At 37.9% G+C, this 24,786-nt stretch overlaps 1 protein-coding gene across 2 annotated transcripts in view; it reads left to right on the top strand.

The window, feature by feature from the left end:
- RELN (reelin) overlaps positions 1 to 24,786 on the top strand; it is a 561,035-nt gene that overhangs the window by 413,350 nt on the left and 122,899 nt on the right. For both annotated transcript variants that reach the window (XM_045827532.1, XM_045827531.1), the window contains exons 23-27: positions 7,437 to 7,574; positions 8,442 to 8,628; positions 17,052 to 17,257; positions 20,217 to 20,388; positions 20,843 to 21,043. In XM_045827532.1, coding sequence (XP_045683488.1) covers positions 7,437 to 7,574; positions 8,442 to 8,628; positions 17,052 to 17,257; positions 20,217 to 20,388; positions 20,843 to 21,043 — 904 coding nt within the window. The remainder of the gene's footprint in view (positions 1 to 7,436; positions 7,575 to 8,441; positions 8,629 to 17,051; positions 17,258 to 20,216; positions 20,389 to 20,842; positions 21,044 to 24,786) is intronic.

Genomic DNA, 24,786 nt, shown 5'->3' with positions numbered 1-24,786 from the left:
TCTTTTGATCTCTCCTTTTATTTCTCCTTTGATCCAGTTGTTTTTTAGTAGCATGTTGTTTAATTTCTGCATATTTGTGGTTTTTCCTGGAAAAGTCTTTATTTCTCCTTCATATCTAAAGGAAATCTTTGCTGGATATATTATTCTTAGATGGTGATTTCTCTCTTTTAATAGTTTGAATATTTGATTCCACTCTCTATTAGCTTGTAGAGTGACTGTTGAAAAATCCAGTGATAATCTAAAGGCATTTCTTTAGAAATTACCATCTTCCTTTCACTGGCTGCCTTAAGAATTCTTTCTTTGTCATTAATTTTGACAGTTTTAATATAATGTGCATCAAAGAAGGCCTTTTTGGATTGAGATAATTAGATGTTCTGTTTGCTCCTCGGAATCAAGGATCCATCTCTTTTTATAGATTTGGGAAGTTCTCATCAACTATTCATTTGAATAGGCTGTTTCCTTCACTTTCTCTTCTCCTTTGAGTATACCCATTATTCTTACATTGCTCTCTCATTTGGAGTCAGGTAGTTCTCTAGATAGTAGAGTTATTTCATTTTTTACTCTCAAATCTCTCTTCCATTTATATCAGTTTTAGATTTCTATCTTCAATATCACTAATTCTTTCTTCCATCTGGTTGGCTCTATTTCCTAAGCTCACTAGTTCATCCTTCATCTCTTTAAATGAGTTGTTCATCTCCAGAAATTCTTTTTGATTTTTTTAAGTTTCAGTCTCTTTCAAAAAGTACTCCTTTTGTTCATATATTTTATTTCTGAGTTCATTAAACTGCCCCTCTTTGTTCATTGAGTTTTTTTCAGAACTGCAATCTTGAATTCTTGGTCATTTAAATTGCAGATTTTCTTGTCTTTAAGTTTATTTTCTGAAGATTTTTTTATTTTCTTTATGATCTGCCTCATTACCTTGGTTATTCATGGTATTTGATGAATTCTTTGGGCATCTATGAGAATAAAATACGCCCCCCTTTTTTTTAAGTGTGGTACTTCCCTAGTATGCTGATAAGAAGTCTTTCTTTTGTTAACCAGAAGGTGGCACTAAAGCACAAGTTTTTTAGTTTCACTTGCACTGTTCAGGCTTTTGGAATCTTTGCCAGGTGGTGGAAAACTGTTACTTGGGAAGGTGGGTGTCTTCTCTGTAACGAGATCACCTCAGTCTCAAGGCACCACCCCCATGAGGCAATATGGTAGATGATGTGGTTCCAGTCTCAGTGCTGTCCCCTCCAAGCAGGCCCTGCTGGCAGTGTAGCCCTTTTGGGTTGGGATGAGTTGGGTTGTATAAGGCGAACGGGCGCATTTGTGGCTTTGTTCTGCTCCCAGTAATGATGACTGCCAGACCTCAGCTGCCTCACCTGCCGACACCCTGTCGCTGGTGTTAGCTCAGCCTGTACCTGCCACTCAGGGAAAAATGCTTCTGCCTCTCCATTTCTCAGTGCTGCAGATAATGTGCCCTGTAGCCCAATGCTCACACAACAGCTTCTTCTGAGGCCCTGCTGCTTGCTCTGGGAGAGGCAGCCACACTCTAGGCTTTTATTTTTCTGCCTGGCAGTGGAGGCCACCAGACAACCCCAGGGCACCTCCTCATTCTCACTGGGCTCAGCCACAGCATGTATCCATCACTGGAGCAGGAACATGCACTGTATCTCTCTGTTCTTGGGGCTGCAGGGAGTGCAGGCTACAACCTTATTCCTCCCCTTTCTCAGGCCCACCTCGAGCTCCCAGCTGCGTTCAAGGTGCTGGTGTCTGCTCTTCCCCCCTCACTCCTCCTGTTACAGAACAAAACACTGGGGCGGGGTGGGGAGGGGGGGGGCCTGGGATGATATACTATTATTGAAAGAAGGCCCTGGGTCTGTTATGTCCGCCGCCCTAGGAAAGACATCTCTCAATGCCAGAGATTCGTGAAAAGGAAAGGAAATGTTTATTTAATGCTATACTAACTTAAAGTAGTGACCTAATGTCTTTATCAAAAATCCTAAAGTCTCTAAAAACACCCACAAACACACAGTCCTTCCTTCCTTCCCTTTTTGCCTAGTCCAGAGTACCATATCTCAGGAAAGGAAATAGAAGTCCATGGGCTCAGGCAGTCCTCTGGTTCTTAGTTAGTACTCCATCTCGACTGGGAGACCTCCCTGGGTTCCCAGCACCCTCGGCTGAGTCGCCAGGATCTCTGCTAAAACCAGGTGGTGGTTCCCCCTTCTAAAGCTGCAGGGGTCCCCACTCTGGCAAAAGCATGTGGTCCTCTCTCCCAGAGCCACGGGAAGGAAGAGTCCCCACTCTGTCAAGGCCGCGTGGTTCTCCCTCTCAGGGATGTGGGAGTCTTCACTCTGCTAAAACTGTGTGGCTCTCTCTCCAATGGCCGTGATCCTCTCTGCACCTCCACAGCCACATGGTTCTCTCCTTCTCTCAGGGCTGTGCATGGTTCACCTCCTCAGGGCTGCGCATGGCTCTCCTTCTCAGAGCTGCACATGGCTCTCCTTCCTAAAGCAGCATGGTTCTCCTCCTACACTCCGCACACTTGCCCTCAATCTGCTGTCTTCTCCAGCTTTTCTGGTCGCCATCGTGGGTCTGGGCAGGTGTCACCCCATGTCCTGGAGCCAATCTTCTCCCAGCTCCCACACAGGCGCTGTAACTCAGGGGAGCTGCCCCCCAGTCACATCTTGGTGGGGGGAGATCCCTTTCCATCCCCCTGGCCTTGAGCATGGCCATAGCTATTTAGCATATCTAAGTGACCAGCCAAAGGCTATAGGTATGCTAAATGACCATGCCATGGATTAGCTGCAAAGCTGCCCTGCATGTTCTTGCTCTGTGTGCCCCTTCCCCCAACTCACACCTGTGGGGGAAGGGGTGAAGACACCTTAAAATCTCCTGGACACCTTAAGTTCTGGACCCCATTTCAAATGCCTATTTGGGGTCCCCCCTCTTGGCTGCACCCTGTAACACTTCCCCATCGCTATAATTCATCCACTTTGAGATGTTTAGGAACACAGATTTCCAGCAGGGAATCCGTTATTGAATTGTAGCAGTTCAACTTGTTGCAACTTCAAGGGGAGAGACCAGAGGAACCTCCATTCTTCTGATGTCATTTCATAAACCATTATTCTTCATTTATGTATCTTAAGCTATGTCCAAAATATTATTTATCAAAAAATCTTTGCAGATTATTTTACACTCAGATTGTATATTACATTATTATTTCTCACTGAGTTGAAAGATTTGGTGTAGTCAGAAAAGATCAATTCTCATCAATGTTTATTAGACACTTGCAAGGAAATATACTAATTGACTCTTAAGCAGTTTTGTTCCAACACATAGTTGGGGTGCTCATTAAATACTGGAAAGTTAAATAAAATTATAATTCAGTATGTCTAAATGAACTAAAGAGTTGTTTCATTATGAGGTATCTCTTTTTGCAAACAGAAAATAAATTGACTAGATTATTCCTCCAACCATTTGCCTTAAAGTACATGGAGGTAAATAACTGAATCCTGTTTTCCAAATATATTTCCAATCCCTGTGTAAAGAATGTCAAAATAGTTTTGTAAACAAAAAACCTTATAGGATATTTATTTTAACATTCCTACTGACTAGTACTTAAACTAAACATTATCACTATATTTCAAAAAAATAGTTTTCAACTAGTTATTATCACTGTTTAGGATCTATGTTTAAAAGCTCTGCTATAAGGATAAAGTGTATTTATTCTCCTTGGCATTCTTGATCATTTTATTTATTATGTTCATTTCAAACCTCTGCAAATAGCATGTTTTTCTCATGCATTGGGAAAAGAGAGTGCAGTTTAGTTGGAAGCTCTATTCCCTTTGGCAACACTTTGTTCTACTGTGTTGTAAGCATATGCAACTATAAATTGAATAAATACAAGCAAATGTGGTCTCTGCATTATCATAGATATGTTAACTTCAGAAAATATTCTAGATAGGGCAACTTAGAGTGGAAATATTTAATATGTATACACCTGCTCAGAGAAATTTTATTGTGTATGACTGAGCATTTGTTACCCAATGAAAATTAACTTTGTTTTTATGAGAGACATTTACATAAGAACAGGGTCTAATGAGACAGAAACAGCTGTCAGTTGCTGACTCTACAAACAAATCAACAGTTAATGACTGAATGAGTTTCAGAATAATTGGGCAAATGTAATTACAGTAATTCTGAAGGTAGAAAACACAATATACAATACAATAAGTGGTCAGTCTCACTTACTTTGATTCCTTAGGTTACCTAACTATCAGCAGATGACTCAGTGTTACTGTATTTTAGTCTAGAAGTTTATACTGGGCCAGCAGGAGATCAAATGAAGACTGTCAAGATTTGTTGCTTTTGGGAATCCATAGTTTGGATTTTAAATGCAAGTCAACTTCATTTCATGATTCAGGACTCCCACTTTCAGACTCAATCCAAAGTGCAATAAGCTGGTGACTATCCCCTCAAAGTGCCTTTTTCTCTATAATGTCCTGTTTCCTATTTTCTCTATAATGCTCTATTTCCATTAGTATAGGCATTTGCATCTGCATCATTAGAACGATCTTATAAAAGCTTCAGTTCTGTGCTGGTTGTGAAAATGTCTACACTCTCAGTGACTTTTATGAGGCTTGATCATTCCATAGAAGCTGACTTCATAAAAAGACTTCTGGTTTGAAGTTTAAGATCCTTTAAGGAAGAGTATATTTATTACAAGGTATATATGGAAGAGATGTGAAAGAAGTTATATGAGTTATTTCTACACATAGTACTACAGTTTTAGATAGTGGCTTTCCAGTTGATGGCTAAGTATATCTCTGAATAAGTGGTACTGAGCTGCTTAGCACTAAAAATTGTCCTTGGTATGAGAAGTGTCCTTAGATGGTTGTGAAGTCCAGTCAACCTGACTCCAGTAAAAAATTTACCTAAAACAATTAAAACATTATCCATTTTTTTAAATGCATAAGATTTTTTTCTTAATAATATGAGCAAGAGAGAAAGAGAGAGGATTGGCCAATTAAATATTTGTATTGAGGGAAATATTTATCAGTGATGCAGCTACAAACCAGTGACATCACACCACGTATCCTCACATGTGACCTGCTGGAGACTGCTCACATGACTAATTTTTTTCTCACTAAATATGAGGCCAATATTCTCCCTCTTTTTGCTTCCTTTTCTGTTAATTAACATCAGCACATTAAACTGTAGATTGTAATTTTAAATGCAGTAATCCACTTTAAGCTTTTTATTTTGAGGAAATATCTTTTTCAAGAGCTTATAAGACACATGTAAGGATCAGTGTACTCAGAAAAAGAATTTAGAGTGTGTCTGTGTAACTGTTTAGAAGCATAAATAAACTGGGAGATCTGAGAAAGGTTTCTAAAACCCTCCAACTCCATGTTAATGTTGAAATATCAAAACTTCAAAATAATGTGTGCTATGGGCTTTGTGTGACCACAAGGAAATAAACTGTCACCTTGGTCAACAAACCACCAAAGCAATCATTAAGTTTATGAGCTGGAAGGGGTCTTAGAAATCAGTTTGCCCAATCCCTTTATTTGAGAGGTGAGGAACAAGAAGCCCCTAAAGGCTTACATTTCTCACTAAAGGTCACACAGATGATAAATTGCAGAGCTAATGTCTGGGTCAGGTCCCCTAACCCCTAGAACATTCTTCACTTCATTACCTACCAGAAGTCAGAAACAGACTGCCCTTCTTTGGCCTGTCACTCTACTCATTGACTCATTTTTTAGCAGAATTTTTTTAAATATATTTTCTTGATTATGCTATTACACTTGTCCCATTTCCCCCCTTCACTCCCCTCCACCCTGTACTCCCTCTCCCACTCACATTCCCCCCCTTTAGTTCATGTCCATGTGTCATAATTTCTTTCGCTTCTACATTTTCCATACTATTCTTGCCCTCCTCCTGTCTATTTTCTACCTACCATCTATGCTACTTATTCTCTTTTAGCAGAATTTTTTGTACACCAATTTTTTTCTGTTCCTGTGCAAACTACTGAGACAAAAGATACCTCTGTCTCCAAAAGAGCTCACAGCCTAGTCAGTCACCTGTGGCCGTAGACTTGACTCAGATTATAATGAGTCTTAAAAGAACATAGTTGTCTCTCCTTTTCATGACACTGGTGCATGAGTCTGAATTTACTTCCCTTCTGTAGGGCTCTATGTTCTAAGACAATGTACCTATTTTTATAGCAGGCTTTTCTAAAAACCATTTCTTAATGGGACTGTGAAAATTGTGATGGCTGTTAGACTACAAATATAAACTGTTTCCATAGAAGAATTGCATCTGATGACAAGCTCTGAAATGCAGCAAACCTGTGTCTACTAGATGCACCTAGTGAACACGGAATTACCCTCCTAGGAAAGAAAATGCAACCTATTAGCCACAGTTCATTGGTAAAATAAACAGTAAGGACTTAGTCTGGATTTTAGCAATCTGGTGTGTACCTAGGAAGTATTTAATATGTGAGTAATTGATGCAGTAGACTTAAACAGGTCATTCACATTTGTCAAGATCAAATGTATCCATAGATGGTATGCTTGAGGAAGGTTTAATCAATGAAACTGAGCACTCACATTAATTCTGCAAATTTGGGGGGGTTTCTTTGTTTTTCACTTTGACTAAAAAGAATTAATCATGGATCCCTGAAAATGTCCATAGCTGAAAAATATGATGTAATTTTAAAAGAATTTTTTTTGTGATCAACAAAGGAAAACCTGGACATTGCTCTCAAAATGTTCTTTCTTTAGATTTTATATCTGGGCTAAATGAATTAACCCTGACCACTAGGGTTTCTCTATGTATAGTGGATGTTCAGCTTACCTTTACTTAACATCAGCTTGTCCATGAAAACTAAACACACTAATGTGTCAAAAATAATAAGCAGAATTTAGCACCCAGATGTTCATACTTGCAATATTATAGCATGTTCTCTCACTCCCAAACAAAACTTTAGTTTTATATTGAGAGGTAAGTGGAGTCTTCCAATAACTGCTGATGTGCTTATTATAAGAAATTGTGCTATTCTAAGTGAAACACTTCACATTGTCATTTATGAAACAGAGGCTTTTTAGTATGTATCTTTATTTTGCTTAAACATTCTTTCTTATTTTGTTTGTTTTCCTAGCATCAAATCTCTGTGCAACTACAATAAAAATATGAAATTTTGTTTTTCTTTAAAATGTCTCACACTAAACTAAAATGGAAGTATATATAAAATAAGAAGATTTTTAACTTCCCTTAATGATAGAATGATTGAATTGGGTAGTAATTGAGTGGAAATTAAACTGCTACAGAAAAATGATTGGCAGCTAAATACAAGTTCCAGAAAAGTGGTTATCTGAACTCAGACATTCTTTGCCTATATTACCATGTGTCAGTTAAAATACTGTTTTTATTACTGTACTTGTTTCTAGGTCCAGTGCCACCCGCTTCCGGTGGAGTCAGAGCTATTACACAGCCCAAGATGAGTGGGCTTTAGATGGCATCTACATCGGCCAGCAGTGCCCAAACATGTGCAATGGGCACGGCTCCTGTGACCATGGCACGTGCAGGTACATGTATCAGAAAGTGCAACAGATTATCTGCTTCTCAGGACTTATATTTACAGGGCTACCACAGCTGTTGTCATCAGACTTGTATGGATAGACTGGTGGACAATGAAGTAGCCAAAAGAGAATGACCTCCCTTCTGTTCTAATTGTAGATATAAAAGACATTGTTACATTTAAATTAGTATAAAGCCATATATTCTAAACTTCAAAATCTAACTTCAAACAGGCCTCTTGGGTTTAAATTTCAGAGTTTATTAATTAACTCCAAAGTTCTCTTTGGTGTTAAAAGAGCCTTTCGATTGTTCCCCTTCTTTTCCCCTGACAGTCTTAAAGCACTAGTTAAACAGCTGCTACAGGCTGTCCGACCTACCCCACTTCACCAGAAGCTCAAGGTTGCATACAAGGGGAGATGGTGATTATAGCTAACGAGGGTGAAATAGGAACATACTTGAATACTTAACGATTCTAACAGAAATATAATTTAGTCAGAAGGAACTATAAATCATGGCCGGAGTTACATGTTGGTTGAGCAATCATTTATATGTGACTTTTTAAGGCTACAGAAAAATCCCTCTATCCTCCCTGGTCAACACACACACACACACCCATATCCTTCTTCATTACTACTTGATGCCGCAATTCTACTGTTACAGCACTATTTCTCTTAAGAAAGGATTCTATTGATTTTTTTGCAGTGTGAATAATTGAAGGTTGTTACTATCACATGTACAGATTTACACTGTAGAGAAAAATCTAGTGTGAGTGCTGAAACCAAAGCAAAAATGAGACATAGGAAATGTTCCATGTCACGTGGCCATGACACTCACAGATGAAACTATGACTTGTTTATGTGGCCCTCTCTCTCTAGGTGTGACCAGGGGTATCAAGGCACTGAATGCCACCCAGAAGCTGCTCTTCCTTCTACGATTATGTCAGATTTTGAGAACCAGAATGGTTGGGAGTCTGACTGGCAAGAAGTTATCGGGGGAGAAGTTGTAACTCCAGAACAAGGGTGTGGGGTTGTGTCTTCTGGATCATCTCTGTATTTCAGCAAGGTATGACTTAGGGCTGAGAAGCAGTGATGGCTGAGTCATGACTAAAGCATGGAAATAATGATCAGGGCAATAGCTGTTTCAGTATGTGGCTGATTTATGGAGCAGTCTGAATTCAGAAAGTACAAATATGAGAGGGTTTTCTTTTTCCCCACATTCCCTGATTTTCACTGGCCTTTGTCAAATTCCTATCCCTTAACTACATCTGGGAAACTTTTATAGTTTTCTGATTGTTTTTGGTTATTAAAAATCCAGGATAGGCCAGTTTAAAAATCCTGCCCCTCTTATACCTGATTTAAATCTCATTGCTTTCCTTTCCTCCAGAGCCAGCCAGCCTTGTGTCATGGGGGTCTTTGAGTGGGTCAGAGTCCTAGTCACTTCTCACCCCAGCCTTTGAAGGGTGCATGAACATGCAGGCCTGTAGGTGAGGGTGTAAGTAGTGGTGGAAGTGGTGGAGTTTAGAGGTTAAGAGCAGTGACTTTGGAACCAGACTGCCTGCTTCAATCTGATTTCACCACTTCCTAGCTGTGTGACTTTGAGCAAATCCCTTAACCTCTCTCTGACTTGGCTTCCTCATCTGTAAAGCGAAGATAATAAGAATATCTACCTCATTAGGGTTATTGTGCAGATTAATGCACTGGTATACTTGTAAATCATGTGGGACAGTGACTATATACTTATAGAAAGCACTTCTATAAGTGTTTATTAAATTTGTCAATCTGTTAACCTCAAGAGTATGATTGGAAGAAGGAATAATGGTGAGTGTGCAGAGCTGTTCCTATGGAACCAACCAGCTCTTCATGATGAACAAATACCTTCAGTCTGATTTTGGCTCAGTTTGGTGGCTACTGGTGGTGTCTGCTGATTTGGATCTGTCTTAGTTTACTCAAGCTACTAAAACAAAAATTCAACATACAAAAATAACATAAAAATACCATTGGGTGGCTTAAACAGCAGACATTTGTCTGTCACAATTCTGAAAGCTGGGAAGAAGATAAAAACACAGCAGATTTGATGTCCATTGAGGATCCACTTCCTAATTCAGAGATGCCATCTTCTCTGTGTCCTCACATGGTAGAGATGGCAGAGGGAGAGAAAGCAGCTCCCCCAGGTCTCTTCTTATGAGGGCACTAATCCTATCATGAGGACTGCACCCTTACAACCTAATTACTTGCCAAAGGCCCCACATTTCCTGATCCCATCCTTTTAGGAGTTAGGCTTTCAAAATATGAATTTAGGGTGCAGAAACATGAAGTACCCAGCAGAGACCTTCACAGAAGTTTTTCTTGCAGTGTTCAGCTTCTCCAGTGGCAGTACCAGGTTAGACAGGCAGGTCAGCATACACCAACTAGGGACTGAGGTGCCAGCCTGAATCTCTAAGACTAATTATCTAGGAACACCTCCAACTCATGTTGTTGGTTAGGGATAAAGGAGGGGGAACCACCTCTCTTGCTACAGTCTAGGCATGACATTCTTTTCTTCCTTCCTCCTCCAATTCATCTCTTTATATCATCTCCAAAAGGACTGGAGGGGAAGCAGTGCCCATTCTCCAGCCTGAGCAATGTGTCCAAGCCCAATTATTGGCAGCTCTCTTTAGAATGTGGGGTACTTACCACCACTTCTTTCCAGCAAGGACTACAACCACCAGTTGTTCTAGAACAATTGGAAATGTGTCACTCTTCATCTTATAAGAAGCACACAGGTGTGGGTGATGTACTGTGGTTGATATGTTGAGGAATTTGGGCAGAAATCCAAAACAAGTTAATTTATGCATATGCAAAAATAGGTACAAGTTTTGTTTGGATGCAGGTGCAGAACAAAGAATCAGCAAGTAAACAAGATAGAGAATTATAGAAAATCAGGAATGGAGTCCATTTAATAATATTTCCTATCCATTGGCATTGAAAATCCCCAGGATCTTATTGTGAGAGATAATAGTCAGTAAGTGACTGTATATATAGCATAGATCCAGATGTACTGTATAATTGTGCAAAAATGGGAAGATTGTGTCTCCCTTGAGTTTCCATTTTAAAGCAAGATTATGAATTCTTAACCAATATGTACCCAAACACTCCAATAAACATGTATATGTACACATACAGAGATATTTTGAACATATAAAGTTATAATCACTCTTTCTTACACTTGGGTTTGTACCTGAGCTCTAAACCTCAGTAATTGCTTCACCTTACAGAGTTATGATGTCTTTATATATCTCAGTTTTCTCAACTATAAAGTGGGATGTTGGGAGGATTAAGTGAATTAATGCAGGTAAAGAATAAATAGAAATAGCTCAATAAGTGTTAGCTATCATAATCACATGTTATGAGACTAAATTACAAATTGTTATCATTGAATATTTCCCTATACATGCCCTGCCACTAACTTAAAATCAGCATTTCAAAAGTAAAATTATTCTCCTCTCAGCTCAACCCAGCTTTCCCCCTAAATTTTTATCAAAATATCTGAGGATCACTTTTTTCTTTACTTTTTTTCTCTTGTATCAGTCAAATCTGTTTTGAATTCTAAGTGAGAGAAACTAGCTTGAACAAAGACAGAGGAAATTTTTTTCAGGTAATCAAAACACAGGGACAGACTTCCAGTCGGGATGGAGGCGTAGGTGAACACAGCTCCCCTACTCACACATCCACAGCAAAGATGACACCTAAATTACAAAATAACTATCACCCAGAATCATCAGAAAAATGAACTGTATGGAAATCTGACAACCAAGAAATTAAAGATGTGACATTTATTCAGACAGGTAGAAGGGACAGAGACACAGAGATGTGGAAACATGGAGATTCCAATGGGACAGTTCCACACTCATGTGTGGTGGATAAAAATTGCGAGGGATGTCTCATAGGAGCCAGGGATCCCACCCCTACACCAGACCACCTAGCCCAGGGTTCCAGTGCCAAGCTGATAAGTCCCTTAACTTCTGGTTGTAAAATCCAGTGGGGGTTGAGGCAGCAGAATAAACTGTGGGATTCTCAGGCATCTCCCCTTAAAGGGCCCACAACAGACTTAGGACTTATGCAGACTCACTCCCTCTGGGCTCCACACTGGGACAGCAACTGGAAGAACTCCAGTGGCATATGGGAGAAACCGAAGTGTCTGGCATCAGGGCAAGTGCCAGGGAACAGCTTCTTCCCAGACAAAACTCCAGGAGTGAGGCAGCATCCATTGTCCCTTTTGTGAAACCCCTACATGTACACAAAGAGCCACAGAACTACTGCACTATATCTGAGACACCATCAACTTAGTTCACACAGGTTTGCCCACCCTAGCAAATACCCATGACTCCACCCCATCCAACTTACAGGTGTGTTTTTCTATATTAGACCATTCTACTAGGCCAAGGAGTCAAAGCAGCTCTACCTAATACATAGAAACAAACACAGAGAGGCTGCCAAAATTAGTAGACAAAGAAATATGGCCCAAATGAAAGAACAGAACAAAACTCTAAAAAGAGAACTAAACAAAATGGAGATAAGCAAGGCCCTACATCCAAGATTACTCTATCCAGCAAAGCTATCATTTAGAATGGAAGGGCAGATAAAGTGCTTCCCAGATAAGGTCAAGTTCAAGGAGTTCATCATCACCAAGCCTTTATTATACAAAAATGTTAAAAGGACTTATCTAAGTAAAAGATAATTGAAAATATGAATGGTAAAATGACAACAAACTCACAACTATCAACAACTGAACCTAAAACAAAAATAAATTAAGCAAACAATTGGAACAGGAACAGAATCACAAATATGGAGATCACATGGAGGGTTATCAGTGGGAAGGGAGATGAGGGAAAATGGGGGAAAAGGTACAGGGAATAAGGAGCATATGGTAGGTAGAAAATAGACAGGGGGAGATTAAGAATAGTATAGGAAATAGAGAAGCCAAAGAACTTATATGTATGACCCATGGGTATGAACTAAAGAGGAGGAAGGGGGTGTGCAGAGCAGAAAGGAATAAGGGGGGCGGGAAATGGGGCAACTTTAATAGTATAATCAATAAAATATATCTAAAAAAGAAAAATTTACAAGGAGTCAACAGTGGAGTTGATGAAGCCAAGAATCAAGTCAATTTTTTAGAACACAAGAAGAAAAAAATTTCAATCAGAACAGCAAGAAGAAAAAAGAATTAAAAAAAAGATAAGGTAAGGAGCATCTGGGACAACTTCAAATATACTAACATTTGAATCATAGGGGTGCTGGAAGGAGAACAGAATAAGCAAGAAATTGAAAACTTATTTGAAAAAAAAAATAATGAAAAAAAACTTCCCTAGTTTGGTGAAGGAAATAGACATACAAGTCCAGGAAGCACAGAGAATCCCAAATAAGATGGACACAAAGAAGACCACACCAAGACACATCAAAATTAAAATGCCAAAGGTTAAAGAGATAAACTTAAAAGCAACAAGAGAAAAGCAGAAAGTTACCTACAAAGGAGTTCCCATAAGACTGTTGGCTGATTTCTCCAAAGAAACTTTGCAGGCTAGAAGGGACTGGCAAAAAGTATTCTAAGTGATGAAAAGCAAGGACCTACAGCCATCTAGCAAAGCTATCATTTAAAATGAAAGGGCAGACAAAGTACTCCCCAGACAAGGTAAAGCTCAAGCAGTTCATCATCACCAAGACATTATAATATGAAATGTTTAAGGAACTTATTTAAGAAAAAGAAGATCAAAACTAGAAAATTAAAATAGCAAAAATTCACAACTATCAAAAATTGAATCTAACAACCAAGCTAAGCAAACAAGCAGAACAGAAACAAAATTATAGATATGGAGATCATTTGAATGGTTACCAGTTGGGAGGGGCAAGGGAGAGAATGGGGGGAAAGTACAGAAATTAAGAAGTATAAATTGGTGGGTTCAAAATAGTCTGGGGGATATTACAAACAGAATAGGAAATGGAGTAGCCCAAAAATGTATATGCATGACCCATGGACATACACTACTAAGGTGGGCCAGAAGGAATTGCCAGAGAGAATAGGAGGTACTGGGTACAGGGGACCAAAGTGGGGGAATTTGGGACAACTGTAATATCATAATCAATAAAATACATTTTTTAAAAAAACACAGGAATGCCTTAGTCAGAACTGGCCTCAGAGATATCTGGAACCTGAAACTCAGATGCCCACAGAGTTCTTGAGAGTAGACTCTGTTTTCAGTTCAGGTCAGCCATCAGTATGAGATTAGAATTATGGCCACAGAGCTTTCTAAACAGCACCACAGAAAATTCTGGAGAAGGTTTCTGACTGGCCAATCACAGTGTCCTGGGGAATGGTGGGTGGTGATTTGCATAACCAGAGTCATGTACTCACTGCTTTGGCAAAGGTGGGATACACAGTTTAGCAATCCACAGCAGCCAGCATGATTGGAATAGAGAAGGGGCAGTAACCCAACGGTAACCACCCTAGATTAATTTATCTGGAAACATGCTTCTATCCTATCCATTTTCCAGCACAGAAATCCAGGATCATCTCCGATACTGCTGCCCTAACTACATAACTTATTTTCTTTTTCCAAACATGACCCCTTTACCCCCCAAAAGAAACTCTCCTCATTCCAGGTTTTTCCAATTTCCCTGTCTTTGCTTAGTGTCCACTGCCTACCATTCTGCCTTCCATAATCTCTGCATCCATATAAACTTTGCAGCACCCTGCTCAAATCCTTCTGCTTCCATGGAGTTTTCTGGAACTATGCAAACTACACTAATATCTCCTTTTTTTTCTCAATTTTGCTCTTATCTGTGTTCTATACAAATAGAGATTATATTTTTATTCTCATAGTAACCAGTAAGTCCTACTGCCTAAGCCAACTCTAGATAAGGTGCACAATTCAGAATGCATGCCGTGTGCTAGGCATTTACATATCAGTAAATACCCTTGAGACTGAATATACTGGAGAATTGATAAATGAGGTCAACAAGGAATAGAACTTGGTCTGCAGCCCGAAGTCGTCACTACTGACACCACACACACATATCTGTGAATTCTTGTTTTAACTTTGTTCTCCTCACACATGGTATTAGGCCTGATAAAATTGGTGCCTAATAATATTTGTTGAAGAAAGGAATGAATGTATGAACAAATGAGTGAATATTGAAAAACAGCAAAAGGGTCTAAAGAAATGCTTATTTTTAAATAAATATAGTAGATTTTTTTTTCTACTGGCATTTGATTTAAAAAGACTTTAATTGGAGATAAAAGGTGAAGTTTTATGAAGCATTTTAGAAGTTTTGTTTTAAAGGCTCCAAAGTCTGAAGGCATTTCCTTTAAAATTTCTTTTCTTTTATCTAAATCCTTGAAACAGTAAGCCATTTTCAGCTAGAATGCTGGAGAGAAATTGGAAGGTATTTTCCACACTCCAGGAATGAAGAGATCCTTAACCTATTACTCCAGCACATATGCACACACACATTGTGTGTGTGTTTATGTCTGCACATGCACACGTAAATGCATCCATCATAGTATAGTAGAAAAACTGCAAAGCATGTGTCACATCAAATTCTAACAAAAAACTCATCATGAGCCATTTCCTTTTTCCTTTTTTCTTCCTTTAAAATAATATTCAGCGTTTCAGGTCACTAAACAAAAGAAAATGACTTGTGCTATTCTCCAGGAAAAAATATCTTCAGTGCCAAAGCAAACATTCGTATGATATTTTCCACCATTTACAAAAATCCCACAAAACAGCTTTCCAGAGCCTCTGACGACCAACATCATCATCTCTGGGAAAAATAACACCGCTCTATGAATTTCACAGTAAACCAATCATTCCAACCAGCTAATTGGGATAATTGGATTTTTGTAATTCTCCTCACCTTAGATCTTTATCCTTCTGGTTTAGTTCCACATGCCAAGTTTTCATAGGAGTTTGCTGGGTTGGAATTAAGCAGCTAGGTCCTATGGTTCTTTTTTTAGAATTATTCTTCCTGCAACAATCCTGGGCCAGATTATAATAATCTCTGAGGTGTTTCACACTTGTACTATTTCAAATCAACAAGAAAAATCAAAAGCACATATAACACACTGAAAATGCATATTACTTTTAAGATTTCCTCAAATACATGCTTAAAATTGAGAGTTCCAAAGAACAAATTCCTGTGTCAGGATTAATTTCTGTTCTCATTTCACTGGAACCCTGTTTTGAGGGGGAGAGGGTGTGGAAATCTCTTAATTGGCTTTAGATTTTTCAGTATCCTTTAAATTAGCCCCAAGTATTTCCCCTGTGACTTATAACAGAAACCCTTTCTTAATTAACTTGGTGAATTTGCATAAAGTTTAAATTATAAGTGTGAGGGTGTTTTTCTCTAAACTGGTTATCTTATTGTAGTTTTTCTTCCCAACTTTTAATTGAAGTTCTTGGTAGCGCTCCAAGACGGGTTCAGAACAGAGCATGCATTAGCTTGGGCAGGATCTGGGTGGAAGGATCTCATACTCAAACCTTTTTTCAATCTCATTAGCATGAAACTACACACAAAAGGAATCATGACAAACCTTGTCAGTTTATATCTAACACTGCACAACAGCACTGTGACATGCACAGGACACACTGAGCAAAGGAAGCAAGTTGCTGGGCTTGATGGCATTTTTAACTTTTTTAAGACACAAAAAGACCATGTAGTGGTAACAAAAACTTATTTAAATGATTTCTTCCAATCTCTCCATTTCCAAGAGAGAGACAGACAGAGACAAACACACTGACTAGGAGCCTAATACTCAAGCACTCTTTCTTTTTGTCAAGTTTCTATCTTAAACCTGTTTTATTTTCATTCCCAAGGAGGAGGAGGTCCAAGGGTACCTCTCAGGAAGACATTCAGTGTGCTAGGCAAGTTTCATGCAAAATGTTATATCATGTAATTATCACAGCACCCTATAAGGAAGAATTATTGCCCATATTGTACCTTTGAGGAAGATAAAATCTGAGAAAGGTCACACAGCTAAACAGCATGAATAATAGTCTGAGATTCAAACCAAGCTGATCTCCAAGTACATGGTCCTTCAGATTCTCCCTTACTCTGCCTGGAGGAGATTCACAAAGTAAACATTGGAACTGTTTTAATTTAAATCAATTTTATTTTATTTTTAAAGACCTTTGAATACTCTTTGTTGTAATTAACAGTTCCCAAGGATCTCATGACCAAGCCTGGCAATCAGTAAAGCAGACTAATCAAATGTATCCAGGAATAGTTACCATAACCAAAGCAGAGACAATTAAATGGCATAGCTTGCTCCTCTCAACAATAAATGGTAATGAAAAAATACAATAAAGATTAAATAAAAAATACAAATACAACAAATGGACACAACCCTCTCCACATAGTGCTAGGATGCTCATATTAATTTGCAACTGAAGCAACAAAATGCCTAAGACCCCCCAGGTGATTGAATCTGTGGTATTTCTGTCCTTTGGAAAGGCTGGGAAAAGACAGCTGGTGAGCTTGGATCTGGACACTTCTTGGGTGGACTTTGTCCAGTTCTATATCCAGATAGGCGGAGAAAGTGCGGCATGCAACAAGCCCGACAGCAGAGAGGAGGGCATCCTCCTTCAGTACAGCAACAATGGGGGCATCGAGTGGCACCTGCTGGCAGAGATGTACTTCTCAGACTTCAGCAAACCCAGGTAACCAAACCCTGATGGCCTTCCAGTTGTTTCCAGGAACAGTAAGGATTACACTGTTCTTGAGGTGTTTCTAACATGTTGTTAACTATTGCAAAAAATAGGCAAACTCATAAATACCTGGCATGAATGATAGCCTAATATATAAACATTTCATTTCATTTAAGGTTTTTTTTATTGTTCAAGTACAGTTCTCATTTCACTGAAACCCTGTTTTGAGGGGGAGAGAGGGTGGAAATCTCTTAATTGGCTTTAGATTTTTCAGTACCCTTTAAATTAGACCCAAGTATTTCCCCTGTGACTTATAACAGAAACCCTTGCCTTTCCTCCCCACTACTCCCCCCACCCCACCCATTAGAAAGCACCTGTAATCACATTTGAATTTTTAAAGAATTTGAGAAAATATGTGACTAGAGAAAAGTAAGACAACTGACCATTGTTTTCCCAAAGAAATTTGATGACATAGGGATACTCCAAGCATTTCTGGGATTTTTTTTAAATGCATACATGAAATATGTTCATTTGTTATATTTAATAGCAAGATGGATTTTGCCCAAAGTCTTCATATGGCTGCACCCAGTGCTAGTCCTAGACAACATATGAATGAATCTGTGGAGCTTGGATTTTCTAAAATTTTTTAGTGGCCCATCCCTGTCTGTATGTTTATGGATGGGAAATATATTTAATGAAATACCTTAGGTAATGACTGTTAAGGAGTTTGGAAAAATGCTAGTATTTGTACCATGCAATCAGTATATTTATCTATATTTAAATTGGGGATTTTTTGCAGTTATGTAGTATCTTGAAATTCTGTGTTTGTACTTTTAGAGTATTCCTTTTTATAATCTCTATTAGCACTTTCACACAAAGATAAACATTTTTTATATACATTGACCAATCATTATTGACTTTAAAATACTAAAATTGTCCCTGTTTTACATTTTCTACCAAACGTTGTTTTATTAAAAAAATTATTATTGAAGAATAGATTCAATTTTTTATAAATTAAATATATTTTAAATGCTACTTAAAATGTAGCTATTTTGTAGACTTATATGTTTATTGTTTTAAAACATTGAGTAATTTAAAGGTGACATAACTTTCCATAATGTAATGGAAATAGACATATGGACAGACCAACCAAAAACATTTCTTCTAAGGACACACGTGAAAGGGAAAAACCAGAGGAGAGGCAACTGGGTAAAACACGAAATACAATATCCACGGAAAAAGTCAGGAATTATGAGTGGGAGGTGGATCCAAATGAGATTCCGCCAGCACAGTAGAGAGGGAATCGTTATGGTGCCAAACTGGTTTTAAAACAATTTAAAATAATTTAAATTATTTTTCCAAGTAACATCATTATCAATCTGGAGATTATTAGGAGTTCAGCAAAGTGACTAGATTACTATATAAACAAACAAAAATTTAATAGCTTTTTCAAATTCCAGGAGTACTAACCTTTATTTTTATTAGAATTTGTCTTCAGGGCCAGTATATTTCACCAGATTTTCAAGGAGTTTATGACACTGAAATGGCTGAGAAACTCTGAGGTGGAAGGCAGCAGAAAAAGACCCCATTATTGGTAGCTAATACATAAATAAATATAAAAATAACTTTAACAACTCTAAGAATCCTGTAAAGAAAAGTTCAAAACTACCTTCAGAGATTAACAGAAACAAATAAGTGGAAAAATTATAGAGCACCCCTGGACAGGAAAACTTAATATTGTGATATGAGTACCTTTTAATTTATGTTTAATACTTTACAATCAAAATAGGCATGTTTTTCCATAGGCATGTTTTCTTGGAACTATATACCTAGAAATACAATCCGGCAAAAATATCAAATTTTAGGGAAAAAAAATAGAGTAATACCCTACATGTTGTTAAAATATGTTATGTAACTTAAATAATTAAAATAAAATGATAGTGATTCATGGATAGAGCAAACAATGAAGCCAAACTGATGACCCAGAAATTGATTCAGATAAATAAGAACTTATGTATGAAAAAGAGATGTCACAGCTCAAAAACAGATGTAACAAACCAAGACATTATTTGCAACCATTATGAGGAACAGAGGGTCAACATTGCTGTAAAGAGCTTCTACAAATTACCAAAAAAACACTAAGGTCCCAACAGAAAAATGGGTAAAATGAATGAGTAGGTGTTACAAAAGAGGAAACATAGATGTTTAATAAAACATGAATAATACGCAACCTCTTTTGCAATAAGAAATATATCATTTTCAACAGCGAAATGGTCATTTTTAAGATAATGCCAAGTGCTTTCTCCGCGTGGGAGCAGCAAGGTGGGCACTCTCACATCATCCTGCACACTGTCATGACCTTTCCAGAAAGGAGTTTGGAAAAATCAACAGCCTTAAACATGGCCAGTTTTTTGACCTGGTAATTCTGTTTCTAGGAATCCTACCTTAAGAAATAAACTGAAGTGTAGGTAAAGCTTTATGCATAAAAATTTTCACCACAGAAATGATCTACATCAAAATTTTAGCAGAGGCCAACCCTATACAGTAGATTATGAGTGAGTTATGTTTCATTTTTAGTGCATATTTATGTTTTCCCACAATAAGTATGAATGGCTTTGAAAATTCTTGAATGCTATTTTAATGTAATAATACACAAAGGAACAGTTTTTTCCAGGTATTTCTTGAATGTTATGACCATTAGCATAGTAGTCAAGATATTGTTTAGTCAATCAAACACAGCTAAATTATCACCTCCAAAAATACAGTGGTAAATGTAATAAACATGACCAGGACTAAACCAGCTTACAACTTTAAACCTCTTGTCTGATCTATTAAACTTAGAAATGTTTCAAAAATATCAAGAGATCAAATGAAATGAAACTTGCTCTTATTGCTACTCTCATGATTTTCACAGCTGCTAAGAAAGATACAGCTTTCATTTCCTAACCATAAGCAATTTGCTTCTATGCAGATTTGTCTATTTGGAGCTTCCAGCTGCTGCCAAGACCCCTTGCACAAGGTTCCGCTGGTGGCAGCCTGTGTTCTCTGGGGAGGACTATGACCAGTGGGCAGTCGATGACATCATCATCCTGTCAGAAAAGCAAAAGCAGATCATCCCAGTTATCAATCCAACTTTACCCCAGGTATTTTTTCCATGTCTGAACTTCAAGAAGACAATTATAAAAGTGAATGGGATTAAAGAACTTCTTACTTCCCCAAGGATTTAGTGCTTGAACGTGTAATACAAATTTTCTGTGTTTGCACTTAATTTCTTTTTGTTTGCACTTAATTTTTGTTACCTCTTTATGCTACTAGTTTCCAGTAAGAAATAAAAAACCTATGAAGTCTGGTCAAGTCATCAACATGATTGTTAGTGTGATTATAAAATTAGATGCACAGTGGCAAAATCTTTTCAGTTATTTTATCATCAGAAGAAGAAATTTATGGCAATAAAAAAGTAGTTAAATTAGAGATTGTGCTGTGTTTTCTTAGAAATACAAGTGGTACATGGTTCTGCATGTCATGAACTGAACATTTCTTTCTTGTTTTCAAAGCTATCAAGTTGCCTTTCTGTGTTGTTTGTATTGTTTCTATTAGAACTTTTATGAGAAGCCAGTTTTTGATTACCCTATGAATCAGATGAGTGTGTGGTTGATGTTGGCTAATGAAGGAATGGTTAAAAATGAAACTTTCTGCTCTGCCACGCCATCAGCCATGGTATTTGGAAAATCAGATGGGGATCGATTTGCAGTAACTCGAGATTTGACTCTGAAACCTGGATATGTGCTACAGTTCAAGGTATTTATGCACAAACTTCTTCCCAGGGCAGGCCAAGGAGCAAAACAGCTTCCATATTTAAAAAGTGAAATTGACAAAGGATGCAAATTTGTATATGCTATTAAAGTAGAGACTAAAACAAAGGTTCAATATTCTTAAATGGCTCATAGGGAAACAGCTTATCACTTTTTAATGAGCCCTAGAAATTATAGCTATGTCATTGTATTTCTTTAAGTGCCTATGGAACTGCACCAGAATTAAAAAGAAATTTACTTTTAGGATTTCAGTCTGTGACTTAATGAATCCCATGCTTCTGAATGGTAATAGGTAAGTTCTCCTTCAGCTTACTAGTGCTTTTAGGACTTGTGAGTTATTTTGTGTTTGTACTGTAGCATTATCAAACAATTCCTCTTCCTTTGATCTGTCAATTTTTACTTTAATTATCATTGTTCTCTTAAAAGCTTGTTGTTTTTCAGCACTGTGATGACATGTCAACATATATAGCAAGTATTTAGTTTGACAAGCTCTTGTTTTCAGAAGCCTAATCAAAATTTCATTGTTTATGATAAAGTCCCATTGGTGAATTCTGGGGTCGAAAGTAATGCAGTTTTAATGAGCTAGCACAACTACATGTCCTTACTTACAGCAGGATGCAGATGCTAAATAATTTACAAATGGAATTATTAAAGAGATCAGATGTTTATATGCAGCTCTTCAAATATAGTTTCCACAGGTTTGTAAGCAAGGAAGTTGATTAGTGAACTGTTTTCCTCTGTTTAGATTGTGATGCTAAATTACAATGGAAAAGCCATTAATAACAGCATATGACTCTATATTAAAATATTGGTACTGCCTAAAGTGGCAACAAAGTAACAGCAATAGCAAATACATTTCCAGAATATTCTGCTGTTTCTCATCTGACACCTTGGTGAGTCATAAAATCAAGGTGGTATAGGTGTTAAAGTCTGTAAGATAGTATTCTAAAGTTTACAAAAATCTAAATAAAGAAAACATTATCAGATGTTTCAAGTATTTAAACAACTAGTAATAATGAGTAATACCTAAAAAAATTTCAATTTTCAAATCACACCAGCAGACTATTGATTTGTGGCTATTAGTTAATTATAGATATGTAATATGGGTCATTCGGAGGCTGACAATTAATATATATTTGGCATCTGTAAGAACCTCATGTCATTTACACAAAAACATACAGTGCTGGTACATTTTATGAGCATGTTAAACCCTAGGTGTTAGAAAAATATGGCCCTTGCCCTCAAGGGTCTCAGAAACAAGTAAGTGAGCTAGAAAATTGAACAGTCACAACACAGTCACAGCAGTACTGGTATGTAGTAGAAAATGTCTGTGGTTGCTACCTAGCATAGTGCCTGGCATGTGGCAGGTGCTCCAAAAATATGTTAGTTGAATAAATGGGTAGATGGATGGATGGATGGGAGGGAGGGAGGGAGGGAGGGACTAGGGAAGGAAGGAAGGAAGGAAGGAAGGAAGGAAGGAAGGAAGGAAGGAAGGAAGGAAGGAAGGAAGGAAGGAAGGAAAGATTGAAATTGGAAGTCTCTGGAAATACAGAGACTTAGCTAGCTGAACAGTGGAGGGTGCAGCATTCCAGTCAGAGGGAAGAGATTGTGCAAATATATTAAAATACATGAAAATGCAAATGAGAATGGAAAATTTGGACACTTTAAAGAATTTGGAAAGTGTACCAAGGAGGTGACAAAGTTGATCCTAATTGACTTTATATGACACATTCAGCCAGTGGGACATTAACCCAAGAGCAGTAAGTCATGGAATGCAAGATCAGAAATGTGTTTCAGAAAGATCATTCTGGCAGCAGTATGGGGGTTAACAGAAGGGGAGACTAGAATCAACAAGTACATTGATTCATTCATTTATTCAGCAAATATTTGTAAAGCTTCTAACATGTACCAGGGTCTGTTCTAGGCTATGGAAAGGGATAGGGACTGAACTAGAGTGTTAGAGGGTGGTTACCATTGGCAGGTTAGCCTCAGTGATTAAATTATTTTCAGTTGAGGCTTATAAAAAGTAAAGGAGTGAGTCATGCAGCTATCTGGGAAACAGCATTCCAGACAACACAGAGAACAAAAAGCACAACATCCTTGAAATAAGAGTATGCTTGGAAAAATTCAAGAAATCATAAGGACACCTTTGTGACTATAGCAAAGAGTGAGAAAGGGAAGACAGATTTGGAAAATAAGGTCAGTCTTTAACTTCTGCTGTGAATAAAATGGCTAATGAATAGAAGAGTGACCTACTCTGACTTAGGCTTTTAAAGAAAGACCAGGTGGACTACTGTTGCAGTGACCCAAGTAAGAAATGATGAAAACTTGGATGTGTGTGATAGTGGAAGAGGCAGACAAAAGTGCTCAGACTATTGACTTATTTTGAGTAAAGTAAGAAAGCAAGGGCAGCCATCAATGTAAGAAATAAGAAGTCCAGGTGAAGGCATAGCGTGAGGTTGTAAAGATAAGTAAGTGGATCTGAGAGATGTTAAAGTCTAGTCAACATCTGATTTATTGGTGATGTATTGGGTGATAGAATGGAGTCTAAAATGACTCGCACATGTTTGGCTCCAGTCACTGAAACTGAAAATACGAGAGGGGACCTAAAAATAAACTGGAATTATCTTCTGGAGGGCACACCCCTGGTAGTACAGGCTTCCTCCCACTAGGTGAGGGTTCTAGGAACCCATCTGTATCAGTGCACCAGGTAATGTTGTTGTGAGAGGCTGCATTCAGCTTCAGTGATTTTTTCTTAAGAGTCCTTCAACGTTTTCACATTTCATGATGGGTGAGTTATGAACACACCTGCCCACACTGGGCTGAGTGTTCAGCAGTTTTTGACCAAATTGGCATGACCCTGTGCCCCACCCTCCCTAATCACCCAATCTCTGCCTAAGTGACCTTTTTTTTTGTTTTTTGCTGATGAAAAACACCTTCAAAGGGAAACATTTTACTGATGTGGAAGAGGTGAAACAAAAAAATGGCAGAAGCACTAATTGGCATCAAAATCATCGAGTTCAAAAACTGATTTGAGCAGTAGAAAAACCATCTCAATAGATATATTGCATCAAATGGAGAGTACATTGAAGGTGACTGAAGTTTAAACATGTAAGAATAAACACACAGTTTTTATAAATAAATTCCTGTTTTGGAGGGTTCCTTCTCATATGGAAGAAGAGGATTTGGGTGGTGGATGCTGATAATAGGTGTGGACTTGTGGAACTATGGTTGCCTGTGGACTGTTGACATGGAAATGCACAGGAAGCAGTAATGGACATTGTCCAAGAGCTGGAGAGAGACTGTATCTGCGAGTCATTGCTATTCAGATGGAATTTGACATTATAATTGTGAATGAGATTACAAGCATGTATAGAGTTAAAAAAATAGGAAAAACAATAATTGAATCCTACAAAACATCAACAGTTAAGAGGCAGGCTTAATGATCAATTTTAAAAAATATCAACTTCTTACAGAACTGTAAGTTCCAACGACTTGCCTACATTAGTCACAATGGCATTTGTAATAAGTCTAAGACAAAATGCTATATGCTGTGCCCAGTGTGACTACTCACACCACATGGCAAACAAAGGCTGTGCTTACGAATGAATAATATATTAAAAGGAATTTGTATTAGAAGAGTTGAATCACACATCTGAAAGTGTGAAATCTTTACTGATATTCCTGACTTTTTAACTATATGATCAGGCACCCAACATTTATTTATTA

The sequence above is a fragment of the Phyllostomus hastatus genome, unplaced genomic scaffold (genome assembly GCF_019186645.2).
Source record: "Phyllostomus hastatus isolate PE091 unplaced genomic scaffold, TTU_PhHast_1.1 phas_scaffold_78, whole genome shotgun sequence".
In the NCBI taxonomy this organism is placed as follows: Eukaryota; Metazoa; Chordata; class Mammalia; order Chiroptera; family Phyllostomidae; genus Phyllostomus; species Phyllostomus hastatus.
The sequence above is the reverse complement of the archived record's forward strand: the minus strand, read 5'-3'. Positions and strand labels throughout refer to the sequence as shown.